Source organism: Saccostrea cucullata, unplaced genomic scaffold (genome assembly GCF_032062105.1).
Source record: "Saccostrea cucullata isolate Sc308-1 unplaced genomic scaffold, CSIRO_AGI_Scuc_v1 ctg7473, whole genome shotgun sequence".
Lineage (NCBI taxonomy): Eukaryota > Metazoa > Mollusca > Bivalvia > Ostreida > Ostreidae > Saccostrea > Saccostrea cuccullata.
This window is the reverse complement of record NW_026927705.1, coordinates 12,515-30,987: the sequence shown is the minus strand read 5'-3', so window position 1 is coordinate 30,987 and position 18,473 is coordinate 12,515. Positions and strand designations below refer to the sequence as shown.

The window sequence follows — 18,473 nt, the reverse complement described above, 5'->3', positions numbered from 1 at the left end:
AATAGGCAGCGAAGACACCAAATATAGATTGACTGTGTCTGGCTACTCCGGTACAATAAGTAAGTGGCTTCCTATGCTTATTAAACGAAAACAAACAAATGTAGTAGAAAAAAATAACCATTACAGGGGTTCAATGTGAAAAAAGTGCAAAAGAAAATTGACAAAATCTGTTGAACAATATGATTTAGTTTCCATGAACAAATAAACATCTGATTATTCATTGACATTTATCTATAAATTAAAATTGTTCTTCATCATTTTTTTTTCACCATTTATAAAGTAATCAATTGCTAGATTTTACACATACATGTATTTTATTTTTCTCTATTATTAGAAGATGCTTTGAAATATCACAATTATATGATGTTTACCACGAAGGATAAAGATAATGACAAAGTTGGCGGGAATCATAATTGTGCACATCAGTGGCACGGTGCTTGGTGGTACAACCACTGTCACCACTCAAATTTAAACGGTCTGTATACTGGGTCTGCTGTGGTTTCAGCCAAACATCCTACCTGGTCTTCGTTGAAGGGAAAGCACGAAGCATTAAAAGCAACCCAGATGATGATACGACCAGCTAATATTTAAAAGAAGAAATTACTGAAGTTCAGTTATCTTGAAAAAAAATTATAATAAATGTTTGAGAAAAATATGAATGCAACTTACGTTTTTCTTCCTTAAACTAGATAATAGAGGATTTCATAAAGAATAATGTAGAACAATAACAATTTTTATATACTGTATTTAAAAAATAACTCGGATAAATTTTGATTGACTGGATCTTAGTTGAGTTTTATTCACGACGACTTCATCAAATTAATTTCAAATCAAATGTTAAAATCTTCAACTAGCACATTTTATATATACTGTGAACACTACATATCACTGCAATAAATTATTATTTTTTACATAAATATTTTACCAACATCTATTCTCACGTATTTATGACATGGCTGTCGACCTTGACCTCATATCATCTGTGATCGTTAATGACTTTAATAAAAATCAAAGAGAATAGAGAATGTACGTCTGTGAGCTGAACTTTTATAATAATTTAATCAGACAAGAAAAATAGCTTTCCATTATGGAAGCAACATTTTTGTTTCCATTAATTCTACAAACATTGCATAATTAAGAAGAAAAAAACACTTTTTATGGCTTTCAGCTCGACATTTATATATATTGACGATGTATTTTCAATAGTTACTTTAATTCATATTTCGATTCGATATATTCCTGTGAGCTGGAAATTTAAAAATCCACAGTGTCTGCCATATTTGTTTTATATTTGGATTTTTTACTGACTGAAGAGATAAGGGCCAGCTAGAATAAAAGATTATTTCAACTTTTCCATCGTTAACTTTCCTTATCTATGTATTGTGATATGTGAAATCATGATAAGAGGGTACAAAACGCGGACCCCTGGAAATTCCAGAAGTGGGATCAGGTGCCTCGGAGGAGTAAGCATCCCGTTTACACCCGTCATGAGCCCTGTGTATTAATCAGGCAGACAAATCTCTTAGTATGAAATTCAGTATTACAACCAAGGCTTATAACCAGTATGATTAAAGTCAGCCATAATATGACCCAATGATAGGATATATTTGCCAACATAAATAAGGAAAGTTGACGATGGAAAAGCAGAGGTTATCTCTATTGTCATATATTTTAATTGGCCTGTATTGTCTATAGTCAGTAAACATCCAAATATGAAACACATGTGGCAGACTCTGTGGTGTCTTTTATTCAAGTTTATAGGGATGTATCGTGTCGACAGATGGATGAAAATAATTATTATCTATTTAAACAATACCAGTCAGGGGCAGAGCAAACACGGACCTAAAAACATCAGAGGTGGGATCAGGTGCCATAGAGGAGTGAACATCCCCTGTCGACTGCTCACACCCGCCGTGTGCTTTTTTTCTTGCATGATCGGGCAAAGGAAAAATCCGTAGAATTTTCGATAAAGATTTTAAGTAATTACATCTGATTCACAATGAGCTTTGAATAAACTGTTGTACAGAACTTTTGAATTTGTAAACATTTTAATGATGAGCAAAGATGGAGTTTTGGTTTTTAAGGATTTTTATGGAGCTTTAGCAACAAATATAGGTAATTCAACATTATTTTGATTTTGGGGAATATTTAAACATATTGAAATACAGAAAAGAAACATACACTCTTGTGAATATGCATAGGAAGGATGGCTGAAAAGCTACGTGCATAAGTTGGATTACCACTTTAAGATTTAAATCTTAGTTACTCTAAAATGTAATTCAAATAACGAATCTTACAAACAAGGAAAATGATTTTACATCCTCTGTAAGCTGGGACCCGTGTTATCTATCTATTTTTTGTTTCATTTCTGTTAACGCTATAACACAATTTCAAATATCACTGTCACCACCTTGGGAATTCCTCACTAAAGTTTATCAGTTATTAAACTACAGGGCTTCTAGAGTTAAGGAAGGAAATCTAACAGATCACGAACAATCATAAAATAGGAGGTCTTGCCAATTTTCTAGAACCTCCCACTCTTGTGAATATGCATAGGAAGTATGGCTAAGTATGGCTATGTGACTGGTATCCAAATCTGTCTCCAAGGTGTCATATATTTCTAGCTTTGACAGATTTTGTTAGGTAATGGGTTTTTACCCTCTATTGTAAATCAAGATCAAACAGTTGGTGGTATTATTTCAAAGGATTCAACCCCCTTATTTATTGACCAATTTCTCTGAAAACTGGTTGGATTGCGTCTCAAGTGTGTGTTTACAAAACTGTATCTAGGATTTTTTTTATATTTTGCTTAGTTCGGGAATCATTTAAGGCAATGGAGAATTAGGCTAATAAATAGGTAACATTAAGGGACAAATGGCTGTAACGTATAAATAATAGGATTTATCAAAAATCAGAGATACAGTTTTTAAGTTCAATTCTTTAATCTACACAAGGAAAATTATGACTTATGTATTGGATAGAGCAAAACATCCTGTATAAAATAATCATTTAACAACTAGTACAGATGAAAGAAAAAACACACTCACTTACTTGATGCGCAAAGCATAATAATGATCGACTAACAGTTTCTTGATACAAGTATGTTTTATTTTTTTCTTTATTACGTCATAAAAGAATGCCTGAAATATTTTTACATAATCAAATCATATTTGGAATCCAGAGAATGTTGTCATTGGAGCATCACCTTGGGTATGATATCCAGCCCCAGAGTAACATTTAACCCAAACTCGGTCTCCTTGTTGAAGTTTTAGCACCACCAGGTTCGGTCCTGCTGAGTATGTTTGATGAGACGAACCACTAAATGCCATTGTTGTGACTTTAGCAGAGCCATTAAGCACTATATATGTAAATACGTAATGATTCGAATAAGCTTGTACGTTGGCGAGGAAAACAAAGTTTCCGTCTACAGGGGCTGTGAAGACACCAGTACTGGAGTCGTACCCTCCTCCTATGTTGTAGACGATCTTATCAAACACCAGTGTACCACTTCTCCGGGAGTTGCATTGTGACGTCACACCGGCCGTAAAGGCTACTTTCTGTGTAATATCTGTAAGGTTTTATTAGCTTTAACTCTACTATTGCTATACATCGATAATGAATTAAGGAAAAAAAAAAACAAATTACTTTTTCAGAAATCAGTAATATATCTAATGCATTTATGTTCATCTTGAGGACTTTAATAAAAATCAATATTATATAGAGTTGAAATTTATCTGGATTATATAATAATGTTATAAAATGTAAGCATTATGTTTTAAAGTTTTGTATATGAATGACAAAAGATTACAAATATGTACCCAGAAGAAAATTAAATCTACGATTTCTTCATATTTTAGGAATTTATAATTTACACTTATGTCATTTTTATTCAAAACCAGTCAAAAGTAATTGTAAATTAATGCTGATGCATCAATATGTGTGTGTGTGTGTGTGTGTGTGTGTGAGGGTGAGGGTGTGTGTGTGAGGATGTGTGTGTGTGTGTGTGTACTACAGATGTGATCTTAATAATTGAAATGACCTCAAATTAAAAAGTCTGATTTTAAAACATGTATAGGCATATACTTCTATGAAATTGATATAATTGGAAACGCATTTAAAAATGATTCTCATTGTTTTGTATACATAAAAAAATCACTGAAATACATACTAGTTATTCTTGCAGACACTTCCCTTATTTGTTCGTCATAATTTCTGAATAATGTTGTATTTAGTTCTTCCGTCTTAGAATAAACATCTAATAGTGATAAGCTTATGTAACGCATTTGAACCTTCAAGTCTTCCAATTTTTTCATTACAACATCGAGCTGTTGTGTTACTTTTTTCTCATATGCTTCATTTTCATGCAAACTATTCACTACTTCATTAAGTCGCTGAGTGAAGTTTTTGTTCTGCGTATCACATTTTGGCAAATTATCCTCCACTTCATTCAGTCTCAGAGTTAGATTTTTGTCGTATTCTTCGTTTGCAGCCAATGTTTGAACTATGTGTTTTGAGCTTCTCAAATAGACCATTAATTCATCACTAGAAGGTAGCTTAGACGAATTTAGCTTATTCATCCAAACTTCCAAAAGGAATAATCTGTTTTCAAGCGACTGATTTTCTTTGCCAAGAACGGTACAATTTTGCTTTAATATTCGATTAGTAGATTTATCGATTTCTGTTTGTTTCTTGATGTTTTGTACCTCCTCCGTCAGATTCTGAGGAATTTTCATTATTTCTGTGGCTTCGACATTGTCCCAATAAACCAGGAATCGTATTACTCGTATTTGAAATTCCATGCATTAGCAATCAAGATACTTCTTCAGTATTGAATAAAAACAGAGAAACTGTAATGATAATTAGTTTTCGGTTACACATCTTGAAATCCGTGTTTTATTCTGTAAACGATGTCATATAAGCAGTTTTTGGAATATTTCTTTTCTCCTAGATTTGGAATTTCATCTGATTCAATTGATATACACTTTTCCAGAAAGGGATAATTTAAGATGTCAATAAACTAAGATTACACGTGTTTGTTCTTTAAACAATTTTGGGTTATTTATCTACATGAGATAAAAATTCCAATTTAATTTGGGGATACTAAAGATAATTTCAATTGCTTAATCTGAGTGTAAATAGCAAGAGTGAATTGGAATTGCTTAAAATGTTTAAATTACGAAAACCTGCTGTACACAGGGGAGTTAATTATTTGGTGAGAAATATGCATTGATTCAAATGTAGACAATATTTTGGGACAAAATCGAAATTACACAAAGGAGTATTAAATTGACTATATTTGTAAATCATATCGTTTTTTTCAACAAATGGATTGCATTAGGGCATATCAAGGAAAAAAATTAGAACAATCAATTTTGAAGTTTTTCAGCATTTGTCTCTCTGTGTGCTCAAAACTGAGTTGCAAATGATCGGAAATCGGATTGTGTACAGTATTCTCACTATCAATCAACTAAATAAGCAATCTTACATAATCGGTTTACAGTGAAAGCGTCCTTCGGAAATACCATAACTGTTTGTCCGTATGTTTTTTTTTTACCCGGGGACTACAAAGATTTCGCTATGAAAATTCACTTATATACTAAGGATATGGTGATACCGGGTATATATTTATATTTTTTCTTATGGAATGCTTTGACCTTGACCTTAGAGTTTGGCCTACTTTTTACAAACTTTAACCTTGGTCAAAACGTTTGAACAATAAGGGCTAGAGCTTTCATACTTCACATATGTAATCCTTTTGACAAGACCTTTCAATGAATATCAACAACTTTGACCCTTTGACCTTGGAGTTCCACCTCCTTTTTTCAAACTTTAACCTTGACCACACCTTTGGAACAGTAAAGGCCAACGCTTTCATACTTCCCATATATGTAATTTTTGAAACACCTTTCTTTAGAAACTAACAACCTTGACCCTTGGACCTTGACCCTTGAGTTTGTCCTACCTTTAAAAATGATAACCTTGGTCAAACCCTTTGAACAAGTGGCACTTGGTTTTATATAATTCAAACTTGTATTTCTTGTAAAAATGCCCTACTTTAGGTACCATATTTGATCTGCATTTGAGAAAGTTTAACCTTCGCTGTGTTGCCATACGGTGGCATCAGTATTTCGCAAAAACATCTTGTGTTTTTTTTATCAACGATAAGCATTTATCTGTCTTAATAATACACTTCTTACTGAAATAGCAGGAGTGATTCTTTTTTAAATCGGGAGAAAATGGATGTTCCTGAAGGGAGAGGAGTGCTAGCGCTAAAGCAATGCTTTTCCCTCTTTGATTTAAAGAGAAGTAGAAAAAATCTGCAATTTGAAATTTGCAATCTGAGCAAAATCTGAGATCATTGTTTGGTTGTTTAATAGATCATCTTAATTTGGTGGTTTAAATCAATTTGAAATTCACATATATATAGTTTTTTCTTTGCTATTGATATCTCAATCAAGAGATTTTTGATTTACATCATATCCACATTTGTTTTTCTTTATTTCTAAATTCTATTTACATTTTTGATTCAGTTATTTACATCAGAGAAGTAGCATCATCGTTCCGTTTGAAAATACTGCAGCTGCATCAAAACTCTGAGTTTAATTTGCCCACCACCTCCCCAATTTTTGTACATCCACTTTGTGATTTTAGCTACTTTGTATTATTCATTTTGATTCAATTTGTTCCACAATGTTTGTTAATTTGGAAACTTAATGATATTGTTTGTATCATTTATTGTGTTTATGATTTACAATGCACAATATTCTTTGTCATATTGAAGCCTGATAGGCCCTATTCTATTGTTCGCCATCTTTTTGCTTTTATAAACTTTTGAACAATTTTTCAAAGTTTGTGATTGAACTAATCAGTATTATTGGTATTTGTGAAAATATTTTTGCAGGGAAATAAGGGTATTTATTTGATGAAATGTTATGTAACTAGATGTTATAATGTTTGCTGATTACCCTCTTTGTTTGTGAATCCAATATTTCGTCATTTGTTACAATGAAGGGCATTGAAATGGTAAAATTTTCCATTTGAACGAAACGTTCTGAGTCATGTTTTGAACGTCAATTATAACATAACGACACGCCCATTTCTTTAGAAACGAGAAAGGAATATTCGTCGTAATGTTTCATGACACTACACTTTCTGCGACAAGCAACATGAGTTACACTGAAATGAAGATTTTTGAATAAGAAAGAGCTATGTATAGAGTTCCCGCTCATATAAAACACGCATTGCAACGAATTTGTACATAACTACGATTTTATCATGTTTATTGGAGTTCGCATAGCACATGTATCAGTCGAACACGTGCTTACTCATTGTTTATGTAGACCGTCAATTTCATTGGCTATTATATTTACGAAATACCTGTTCTACAGGTATTCGATTGAATCATTTGACCGATTTTTCTTTTCTAAAGAAATAGGCGTGTCTAAAGATAGCTCAAAACGTTCCATCCAAGCAGAAAATTTTGCCACTTCATTATCAGACAATTGTCCTGTTGTATAGTTTAAGCAAAAACAAGCTTCGGTGAGCTGTTTGGATGGAAAACGGTATGAGACATAAATATACGTACAATCGAAGTAGACAAAGAAAAATAATAAGATGGGAAATATGTGTACTCTCTGTAGTCACACAAGAGCTGTGAATTATATGTAAACACAAAAAAATGATTTAATTTAAAGGTTATCTGTGAAATGTTGTTTAAATTTCTAAAAAAATAAAAAAATAAAGAGTTTAACAAGATTATGATTTTCTTGAACACATCAATATCTACTTCTTTAAAAAATGTAAAACTTTGCTTAGATTTTTTTTGAAGAGAAATCATGACGAGAAAAAAATGTTTTTAAAATAGATTTTACTATCCAAAAGAGTGAAATACTCGTTTATGTACTAATGACATTTTCAAATAAGTATATTTTTCAATCCAATCTAGGTTCAAATTCCCATGAAAACAGTTAAATTGTTACAATAATTTTGATGCAACAATATTGTATTAAGTTCAAAAATATTAAACAAATCAAGGAGTGTTTTGATACCTAAGCGAAATCTTAATCTGCAGATTTTAGGATATTTCCCTGATTGCTTGATCGGTCATCGTATTTATTCATTCATGCTTAATTTCAAATATACTATATATATGATTGAATATCATTTATTTGAAAGTTACTTATAAGATTATTCATGTCTGCCAAAATTTTTATTTCTTATATATATATATATATATATATATATATATATATATATATATATATATATATATATATATATATATATATATATATATATATATATATATATATATAACTGTATCTCACTTCCATTCTCAATGATCGTGTAGTGTAGGGCAGCGTTGTGAGAATTCCATCGGCATCGAAAGCAAGTTTTTTAACTTGCCTAGATAGCCGAGCGATCTAACGCGCTGTTCCTTCACTGCTAGGAGACAGATTCCGTAGGTCGAGAGTTCAACCCCGGGCTGGGGCGGAAGTGAGTATCCTTGTAAAAGTGAATTTCTCTGTGCTTTCTATATTAATATTCCTTCACTTAGGGCAGTTATATTAATTTAAGAGTTGTTGTAATTTGTGCTTTATAAAATAAAATTAATATCATCTCAACATGTATTGGTAACGATCCTCTAAGAACTAATGTCCAAATAACTGTATCTCACTTCCATTCTCAATGATCGTGTAGTGTAGGGCAGCGTTGTGAGCATTCCATCGGCATCGAAAGCAAGTTTTTTAACTTGCCTAGATAGCCGAGCGGTCTAACGCACTGTTCCTACACTGCTAGGAGACAGATTCCGTAGGTCGAGAGTTCAACCCCGGGCTGGGGGCGGAAGTGAGTATCCTTGTAAAAGTGAATTTCTCTGTGCTTTCTATATGTATATATATATATATATATATATATATATATATATATATATATATATATATATATATATATATATAAAAGTAAAAAATCCAAAAATATCACAAAACATTTCACAAAACATTAGTAAATGTTTTGTGATATTTTTGGATTTTTACTTTTTAATATACCAAAAACTGTACCGATTCTTCATTTGTTTTGAAACTATATATATATATATATATATATATATATATATATATATATATATATATATATATATATATATATATATATATATATATATATATATATATATATATATATATATATATATATATATATATATATATATAAAATAAAATATATATATATATATATATATATATATATATATATATATATATATATATATATATATATTATATGAATATAGCCCTTTGATGAGGTTGATCCATAGATATATCGACTTCACAGAAAAGCATATAGACCGAGCACGAAGTGCGAGGTCGATATGCTTTTCTGTGAAGTCGATATATCTATGGATTGACCGAATTAAAGGGCTACATTTGTTATATTATTTTTTACAGAGGTTGATAAAAAAAACAATTTGAAAAAAAATGGGAACAAGCCACAAGTTTTCTCTCTTAAACACTTAGAGACTAGAAATCAAAATAAATAGTTGTTTAATATAACTGAGTTAAACTTTCCTTGACATTTTTAGATTTTTACATAATTTAGAGGATTTACTAATTGAAAATATACAAATGTACATCTTTTTGATTATGTTTTGTATCAATTTTAACAAAGATATTCAATATGTTCTAATATTAAGTAGATCCTAATTCAGGCCATTGTTACGTCTTATGAGTTACAGAACATTACAAATTTAGATACCAGTTGAAGTATATATATATTATTTCAGAAACATCAAGTCATATAATGTATTAGCTATAATTGTGAAATCTTTCCTATTAATTTTTTGTTCTACAGAAAATTACCTTTATTTTAAGAAACATCAAGTCGATATGCATTTCAGATTCTATAAATAGTAACTCAAGTCTATATGCTGTTATATACTAAATCATGTGACCAAGTTTAAGCCAATCAGAGAGCTTGGAATATATGATTAAAATTATATATATATATATATATATATATATATATATATATATATATATATATATATATATATATATATATATATATATATATATATATATATATATATATATATATATATGATGCAATTGTTGTTACAGTTTCTTTGTAGGTAACTTATATCAGGAAATCCAGAGAATGTGGTACAGAAGCCCATTTAGGACCTATAAAAATATTTTTGAAATTTGTTATAACAATATTTTTATTTCTTAATTACAAATATATATATATTGAAGCAATTGTTGTTACAGTTTCTTTGTAGGTAATTTATATCAGAAATCCAGAGAACGTGGTGAACGGAGCATCACTGTGGGTTTGATAACCTTTACCGCTGTTGTGCTTAACCCACACCGTGTCCCCCTGTTGCAGCCTTAATGTCACAAGATTTGTACCTGTCTCGCCCTGATCAGTAAAGTGCGCAACGTGAGCCCCTGCTCGGACCTTGCTAGATCCATTTTGAACAATATCTATATTTATAGAGTTGATACCGGAACTTAGGATACTGACATAGAAGACATAATCTCCCTCCATTGGTGCGGTGAAGATTCCGGTGTTCGGGTTATGTCCTCCTCCCACGTTGTTGATGACTTTGTTGTACACCAAGGTACCACTGCTCCAGGAGCTGCTAGTAGACGACACTCCAGCAGTGAAAGCTACTCTCTTTGACAAGTCTAAAAATTTAGCACAATTAATTATTTGTTAGCTTTCTGGGGCTGTAATACATAATTAAAGTTAGTATTTTTCAAAGATTTTGTATATAATATCATTACTGAAATGTTGTAAGAGCATTTCAGACCGATATATGATATAACATGTATAATAAAAGGGAATTTGAAAAAAATGTTTAATTTGAAAATTACGCGTATTTTTGTGCGTTTCAATGTCAAACATCTTACACTTCTTTTAACAAAAAATTTATCCTTTAAAAATGGTCCTTTAAAACGAATTATCAAAGTAAGTTAAGATCAAAATCTAGTAAATGAAAGGTGCCTAAGATTTATCAAACTTGAGAAATAAAGTCCTTTATTGATGCTTTACAAATTAAGCTTGGTCAAATAAGGTGTCTCGGGTTATAATTTGTAGGTAAACAAGATGAAAAACTGTATTTTAAACTGTCATTGTCAATGAAAAATTAAGAAAACCAGTCATGAATATGGGAGTTTTTTTCGTATTCGGCAAAGGAAATGTATCCAGATTGCTTACAGTCTCTCAGAAAACGGTAATAAGTATGTTCATGGCCTCCTCTTTAAATCAATATCAAATTTAATATAGGTATCCGGTTTACTTTTCATATGATATCAAATTGAATGATATGAAAATACCCCATTTTCTACATAATTTTGCTATAGTCGTAAAGTACGGGGAAAAGAAAGTTGAAATTGTTCATGACGTCATAATGGATCTGGCACCAAAAAATTAGTCTCAAGTTATTTACTAGATCTTGACTTTTTAAGAGGTAAAACAATAACAGACCCGCCTCATTACATAATGCAATGTTTAAAAAAAACTGTTGTCATTGAAATGTTATGATTTTTGAGTTCAGTTCATTACTCTGATGATGTAATTTTTACAAAGAAAATTAATAGAAAATGTAAGTTGTAAACAAATCAGCAGTGACAATTTATGTGACAATTTCCCTGTAAAACAAGAATAGGAAAGCTAAATAAGAGATTATAAAATTGTGTTCCTTTTAAAAAGTCTGATCAAAAACAGTTGACTTTGGGTTAATTTATCAAAATTTACATTCATTGACTGTTCTCGAGCAGCGAGCGTTTTTTCGTACCCAAGAACCAAATTGTTTGGTTTGAGAGATCGACAAAACGCATTTTGCCTGAGAACACAGTCAATAAATCTTCTTATTCCTTCTAACTTTGACATGTCATGAAGTAAATTTCGTTTAGCTGCAGTTCTGTCGAACGGCAACGAACGCAAATAATATACTAGTATAGTTGAACCCGACTACCCGCCTACCCTGTGACGTAAGCGCTAAGTTGGTCCACCATCTCAGTCTGCCCGCTCAGTAAAACATTTGAATTGTTCTAGACTTTTTTTTGAAAATTTATATATTTTCTTCAATATCTACAACCATTCATGTAATGAAACTTTTTAACCATTGTATATTTAAAGTAAATATTTGTAAACAATTATAATATTGTGATGAATTTGATAGACTTCAATGCAATTCAAATTGATTAGGAAATAGTAACAGAACACATAAAAGATATCAGTTTTATTAACTTACTTCCCAACTGAGAGGAAACTTTTGTCAAAAACGTCTCTAAAGCTGCAACAGATGACACGTTTGCTTTCAGTGCCTCAATTGTCTGTAACCCTGAAAAAAATTGTAAAATCCCTGTGTCAAAACCTTTTTGCATTTGTAAAACTGAGTCTTACTTTTTGAAATGTTCAGTCCACATAAGGAATCGATTTTCTACACATATCTGCATTTTCATTTTTTATATACATGTAGACGCTAGTTTTCCGATTTAAGCCGTTCTTATTCTGCATCTTAATGGAAAATTGTCTTTAGTTGCAAGTTGGATTTTTTGCTGGGCTTTGCTGAAAGCAAAGTCCTGGCTATAGGCGTCATGAACGCCTCTCTTACAATAACTATAAATAGCTCTACAGAAAAAAGTAAACAAAAAAAACAAAACAAACATCGTCCAGGGAGATCGATGTCTGTCCGATAAACAAAATAGTCAAAATGAGAGACAATACTTAAACACTTATTTTTCACATCTCAGTCTTTGGAAATATTAATCAATAATTTTGTTTGAGAACAAAATTAAAAGACGAATAATTTATCTTATTGGGGTTTAATTGCGATAGAGCATTCTCACTAAAACTCTTATCTTTTTTTATTTATTCATTTATTTGTTTTTTGGATATAAAGTATTTTAATTGCACTTAAGGGTAAAGTGCCATCAAGCGAAGTTGTATGAACACGCTGTACACTTTACGAAAAGCAAAGTGTGTATCATGCCACAGTAACTTGACATCACGGAATGACAGCTTGTACATTTCGCCACTTTGCTTTAAGGTAAGACTGCCATGTGAAACAATTCACTGACACGCTACCCTTAAATTTGTATGTAAACTGTCATGGCTGATATCGGCCATCGTAGAAAAGAGAGTATCAGCTGCCTCGTTTAAAGTCATCATTTTGTAAGTTCTGGTCGATGAAATAGCCTTGTCAGCAAATATAATTTATCATTCAGTCAAATGCTGACTGAAGTTTTTCATACTAATTATTAGTCCAGTATTTACACACTGAATTGATGAAAGGTTTTCTTTTATATTCCGATCAAGCCAAGGAGCGCACGGTGGTGCGACCGACCGGCAAAAGAGGCCCACGCCTCCATGGCATTTGATCCCACCTCTTATGTTTGCTCTTCATCATATTTTCATTAAATATGAAAGCGTGTTCAGTGAAAAGAAATACTGAAAAAAGATAATCTGTACTTTTTACTGCTAGCTCCATTATTCCCAAAAGTCGTTTTTCTGAAATTATAAACGAGAGGCCAATGGGACAAGATTGGCTGAAATCGGCTCGGTACTTACTACTTAATGCAATTGAGAAGAAAATTTGAAAAGTTTACGATGACGACAATGCTGCCAACGACAACGACAGACAACGGACAAATTTTGATCAGAAAAGGTTCAAAATGTCAAATCATCAAACAAAGTAGACAAATGTAAATGTAACATCATTTTATCCAAAATGTTAAAGATGCCAGTAATTTCTGAAATAATGATGTAAACCTTTCCGATGTTTAATTGTCTAATATGAAATATTGAAAAAAAATTGTTGGAGCATTTTCTGTATAAATAGGGTTTTGTTTTAGATTATTTTATAAATAATCAATGAATTACGGAAACTTGTTACGATTGTAAGCAACATAACTTCTTACATATCCTATGCTGGTGATTTTTTTTCTTGTTAAGGATAAATAACACAAACATTATTTTTTATTCCTAAAATTCAAATATTTATGCTAAAATGTGTGAATCACTAACTTTATAAGTAATTTTTGTTTAGTTTAACAGCATTATGTTTGGCAAAGCCACAAAATTTGGTAAAAAGTGCTAAAATGTTACTTTACAAAAAAAGTTTTAAAATTGCCTGAATTTTTCTTACAGCAAAGTTTCTGAGGACATTTTCAGCTTTGAAACTATATTTTTTTTTGTAATTTAGATTTCTCGTACAATTTATACAATTCAGCACGTAATTAAAACATACTTAAATCAATATTCAATATATTGACATATCAATATTCGATGCGATTTTTAAAATATTGAATCATTATTTTAATTAATGTGTTATCAATAAAGAAGTACACAAATATCATTTTATATACGTCTTATTTCTCCATAATGTTTTAATACAACCACAGTAAAATCGATTTCACGACAGTTCACGCATAATTGACGATGATTTCACTTGGTATTCCATTGAACAATAGATAAAAACCAAACGCATATATAATTTATAAATGCTATATCGTTGAAAAATGATACATTCAGACTAGCAAACTTTCAGAGAATTGTGTTGATTTATCAAAGATATTTAAATTTGCCATCATATAAAGATGATTACTGTAATTTTAAAATATCTCTTAACTTTTATACGATATATATTTACATTTGCAAATGTTTCCCTTATATAACACTATTTGAAGAAGACGGTTTTACATCTCAGTAAAACAAGTTCGTCATGTGACCATAAATTGATTGTTTAGTCATGAGCAAACTACGTAATTTAATAGTGACGTCATAAGCGATCGACGTTAATAACACATTCAATTTATTTGAATTAGTTCAGTTGAGTTTTGAAAAAAATGTGATGGATTTCAAACTTTTCTTGATTATCTTACTATTTGTAATAAATCAGTCACAAATGTAAATATAAGTTATAAGGTATCATTTTCTGAGTTTTATTGGGATGTAAAATGGGTTGGCACATGATCAAATCTTCCATAAAGCCCTCCGGGATGGGATTTGATCACGTGACCAACCCGTTTTACATCCCAATGAAACTCAGAAAATGATACCTTATTTGTAAATTATAAGTATTCATGCTATAAAATTCTTTAATAATGGTTTATTCAAAATGACTTGAAATGGTATTAGCATACACAAAGTGTATTAGTTCTATTTACTTACTTTTAATTTCAATTGAAACTTTTGTCAAAGACGTCTCCAAAGCTGCAGTAGATGACACATTCGATTTTCTTTCTTCAATCATCTGTAACCTTGTATGAAATTTTTTTTGCATTTGTGAAATTGAGTCTTTAACTGTTTGAAATGTTCCATTAACATAAGGAATTAATTTTTGATGTTTATCCGCATTATCATTCCTTAAACGCTGATTTTCCGTTTTAAGCTTTTCTATTTCTGCTTCTAACTGGAAAATTGTCTTTTCAGTCGCAAGTTTAAATTTTTCCGAATTTGTTTCTAACACGAGCATTGAATTCTTTACTGTCATAATATCTTTCATTAAGGAGTGAACGTTTTGTACCAGAGCCACTCGAATAAGAGCTTCTTGATTCAGACGCTGACGGAAACTATTAGAATTTTCCAACGCATCATTGGTCACTAGTCCTCCAGTCACATTTCCAATACTGAAATTGTGGTTGTTCAGCAATGAAAAAGCATTTGAACACTCGTTTAACAGGCAAAGTACGAAACATCTAAGTAAATGTGCCATTTTTTGCTAATGTGTTTATGTGCTTTACCGTCCACAGATTAAATATTAATAAGAACAACCTCAAATTTATAGTGAAATAAACAGTTATTCTTGCTGATGGTGCATAAAAATATAACAGCATTAGCTTGTCTAGTGTCAAGTACGAACTTCCCAAGATCAACCTGAGACTTAAGATAACATTTTTTGAATTATTGTACTGACGTCATAATGGGCAAATGAAAATTTTGTAAATTAAGATTTGAAGTGCTCAAGACTTAAGGAGAAAAATGCATCTCAAAAAAGGTATATAGCAAATGTAGGAGTAGAAAATGCAGATAAGAAAGGTTAATTTTGGAGGGATATAGAAGAGAGATCAATTATTACATGTACTACTTTATAAGTCTGAAGAGCTCAAAAGTTGAAACAAGCTTTAAAGGTACTTGGACACAGATTTGAAGTTAATATTTTCTGTATAATATCACAAATTGTATATTTTAATAGCATTTCACACTAAAATTAATTAAAAATCTTATTTCATTTTATTCCTAAGTATTAAGAATAAAATTAAAATTTGTGAAAGTGCAAGGATGTGTAAATCAAACCCGCCAAAAAAATTGAAGTTTAAATTAATAACTTTTATATGAAATAAGATTTTTAATTAGTTTTTGTGTGAAATGCTAATAAAATATATAAGTCGTAATATTATAGAGAAATATTAACTTTAAATCTGTGTCCAAATACCTTTAAGACTTAACGGAACTCCCATCAGTTTTCCAAGGAAATTGGTGATAAAAGATAAAGGATTGCAGGTGTCATAACAGTATTACACTTTGGTTCACGTCAAATCATGGCTGACGCAAAATAATCCCGGAATCTTCCCTTCCGATTCGGGCATTTTGATACGAGACTGGAGCTGCATTTTTTTATGAGATGAAAAACAACATGTAAACTTCCTGTATTGACCAGATCTATTAAAATTTAGGGCGTGCTGATTTTTCTGTATACTGTCAAGAGTGGGGAGTGATTAGGCCCTGGACTAGATTTTCAAACACCTGCTCGACTTCGACCGAAACAAACTTGCGTGCCTTGCTGGATGGCTATGTATTTTTTGGTACTAAAATCTTTATAAAGAATGGTTTTACAAGATCTGAAAAGGAAACTTCTCAGAAGTTTGTTTTGAATTAGTTACATCTACTCAAACTTGCGCATTTGTGGTAAGAATATATAGCAGAAATTAATACTGTTGTGACACCTGCATTTCTGCAATATATAACTAAGTCTAAGCTGGGGCTTCCTTGCAATCCCAGGAGTCCTGAGTCAACCCGTTGCCGTGAGACCTTTTTTCTTTCATTCAATATTTTAGGGCTTGCTTCCCTCATTGAACCAAATTAATTAAAGCTTCCATAATTAGTAAGATAATGTACACAGAAATAATTCGGATTACACCATAGATGCACGTGTTACAAGTTGTTTACCATGGAAGGGCTTTACCCGATTGGTTGAGAGATAAGAATATAATCAAAATTGATTTTAGAAATCGGAAAGGCATCGCTACAGCAGACCATGAGTGGAATTTGATACGGGACCCATTCCATAACCATGATAAAATTGGGGGAAAACGAATTGAAATACGACACACTTTTCAATGACATTGAAGAAGAATTAATTGGTACATAGAAAATTCAGAAATTCCATAGTTAAATGCGGAGGAACATTTGTATAGAATTTATAGGGACAAGCAGGAGAAAGTTTTATAATTTGTCCCGAAATATGCTAGATAACATAGATAATTGAGCGATTTTTTTTTTAAAGAGGAGCGTTGATATTCTCTACATACAAGCGAATTGGAAGAATTTGACAAATTAAGTATAGTACCGCAAACCTAGCTACACCACTTAATCACTTCTTGAATTTAAATGTTCAAATGTCAAAAAAATATCATTGTGAAACATATAAGATCTCAAAAATCTGAAACATAATTCTAACTCGTGTTCATGCTCTTATTTACCATATATTTATAGTCCTGCTGGACAGATTGATTATTACTCATGATCTATAAGCAGAAAAAAGCAGATAACAACACTGTCTTCATTTGAAAGACTCATTATTTATTTCAGATGTAATTTAGAGGAACTGGGATTTAATTCTACAAGTGGTAATCCAACTTATACCCATAGCTCTCTTTCTAGTTTAATCTGTTCAAGTTTTTAGATTTGAATTTTATTTTTTTTTTAGCGAAAATACCCAAGCATATATAGATAGAAACATTCTAAAGTAGAAATATGTTTTTTAAAAAAAAAATAATATAACTATAATTCAATCAATGTATACATGTTTTGTATAAAAACAGCCAGAGTAACAGTGAAGCAGTGATATATTAGAGTTGACCAATATATTTGAGAAGTGGTCTACATCAGGTGTGATTATTTAAAAATTATAAAAAAAACTTAAAGAAATTTTGAAATCTCAAAACTAAACCAAATTCAATAAACATATAAAGAGTATTGCATAAGAAATACATGTAGCTGCCGGGTTCCCTTTTTCTGTTAAGAATACAAGCTCGCTTAGAACATTAATTTAGTGCATCACAATCCTGATCGTTAAGGCAATCATAAAAAATAAAAATGTCATAATTTCGTCAAAAATCAATGATACGGAAAGAAATTCAAATGTGACCCTTAACTTATCCAGATACTCTTACATATTAAAACTCAGCTCAATATCTGCAAGCGTTTAGAAAAAAGTGCGGAAAACCAAGTGCGACAGACTG

The 18,473-nt window shown here is 31.1% G+C and overlaps 2 protein-coding genes across 3 annotated transcripts; both read right to left on the bottom strand.

Moving 5' to 3' along the window:
• Positions 1–3,164: 3,164 nt before the first annotated feature.
• Positions 3,165–4,799, bottom strand: LOC134275303 (uncharacterized). Its single transcript, XM_062757582.1, has 2 exons — positions 4,169–4,799; positions 3,165–3,568 (listed from the first exon to the last, which is right to left on the bottom strand). Exons 1-2 carry the CDS (start codon positions 4,797–4,799, stop codon positions 3,165–3,167), a joined length of 1,035 nt encoding a protein of 344 aa, XP_062613566.1.
• Positions 4,800–10,230: 5,431 nt separating this feature from the next.
• Positions 10,231–15,831, bottom strand: LOC134275302 (uncharacterized). 2 transcript variants are annotated; one of them, XM_062757580.1, is made up of 3 exons: positions 15,181–15,830; positions 12,260–12,349; positions 10,232–10,688 (listed from the first exon to the last, which is right to left on the bottom strand). In XM_062757580.1, the coding sequence occupies exons 1-3, from the start codon at positions 15,722–15,724 to the stop codon at positions 10,285–10,287; spliced, it is 1,038 nt and encodes a 345-aa protein (XP_062613564.1). In that variant the 5' UTR covers positions 15,725–15,830; the 3' UTR covers positions 10,232–10,284. The 2 variants fall into 2 exon arrangements, with proteins under 2 accessions (XP_062613565.1, XP_062613564.1); XM_062757581.1 differs by lacking the exon at positions 12,260–12,349 and having other exon boundaries at positions 10,231–10,688; positions 15,181–15,831.
• Between the last annotated feature and the right edge of the window lie 2,642 nt (positions 15,832–18,473).

Coding starts and splice junctions, on each gene's coding strand:
- LOC134275302 (XM_062757580.1), bottom strand. CDS start 15,724: ATGGCACATTTACTTAGATGTTTCGTACTTTGCCTGTTAAACGAGTGT. Junction 12,350..15,180: donor AGTTTCAATTGAAATTAAAA/GTAAGTAAATAG, acceptor AATTTTTTTCAG/GGTTACAGACAATTGAGGCA. Junction 10,689..12,259: donor AGTTTCCTCTCAGTTGGGAA/GTAAGTTAATAA, acceptor CTAAATTTTTAG/ACTTGTCAAAGAGAGTAGCT.
- LOC134275303 (XM_062757582.1), bottom strand. CDS start 4,799: ATGGAATTTCAAATACGAGTAATACGATTCCTGGTTTATTGGGACAAT. Junction 3,569..4,168: donor AGTGTCTGCAAGAATAACTA/GTATGTATTTCA, acceptor AAAACCTTACAG/ATATTACACAGAAAGTAGCC.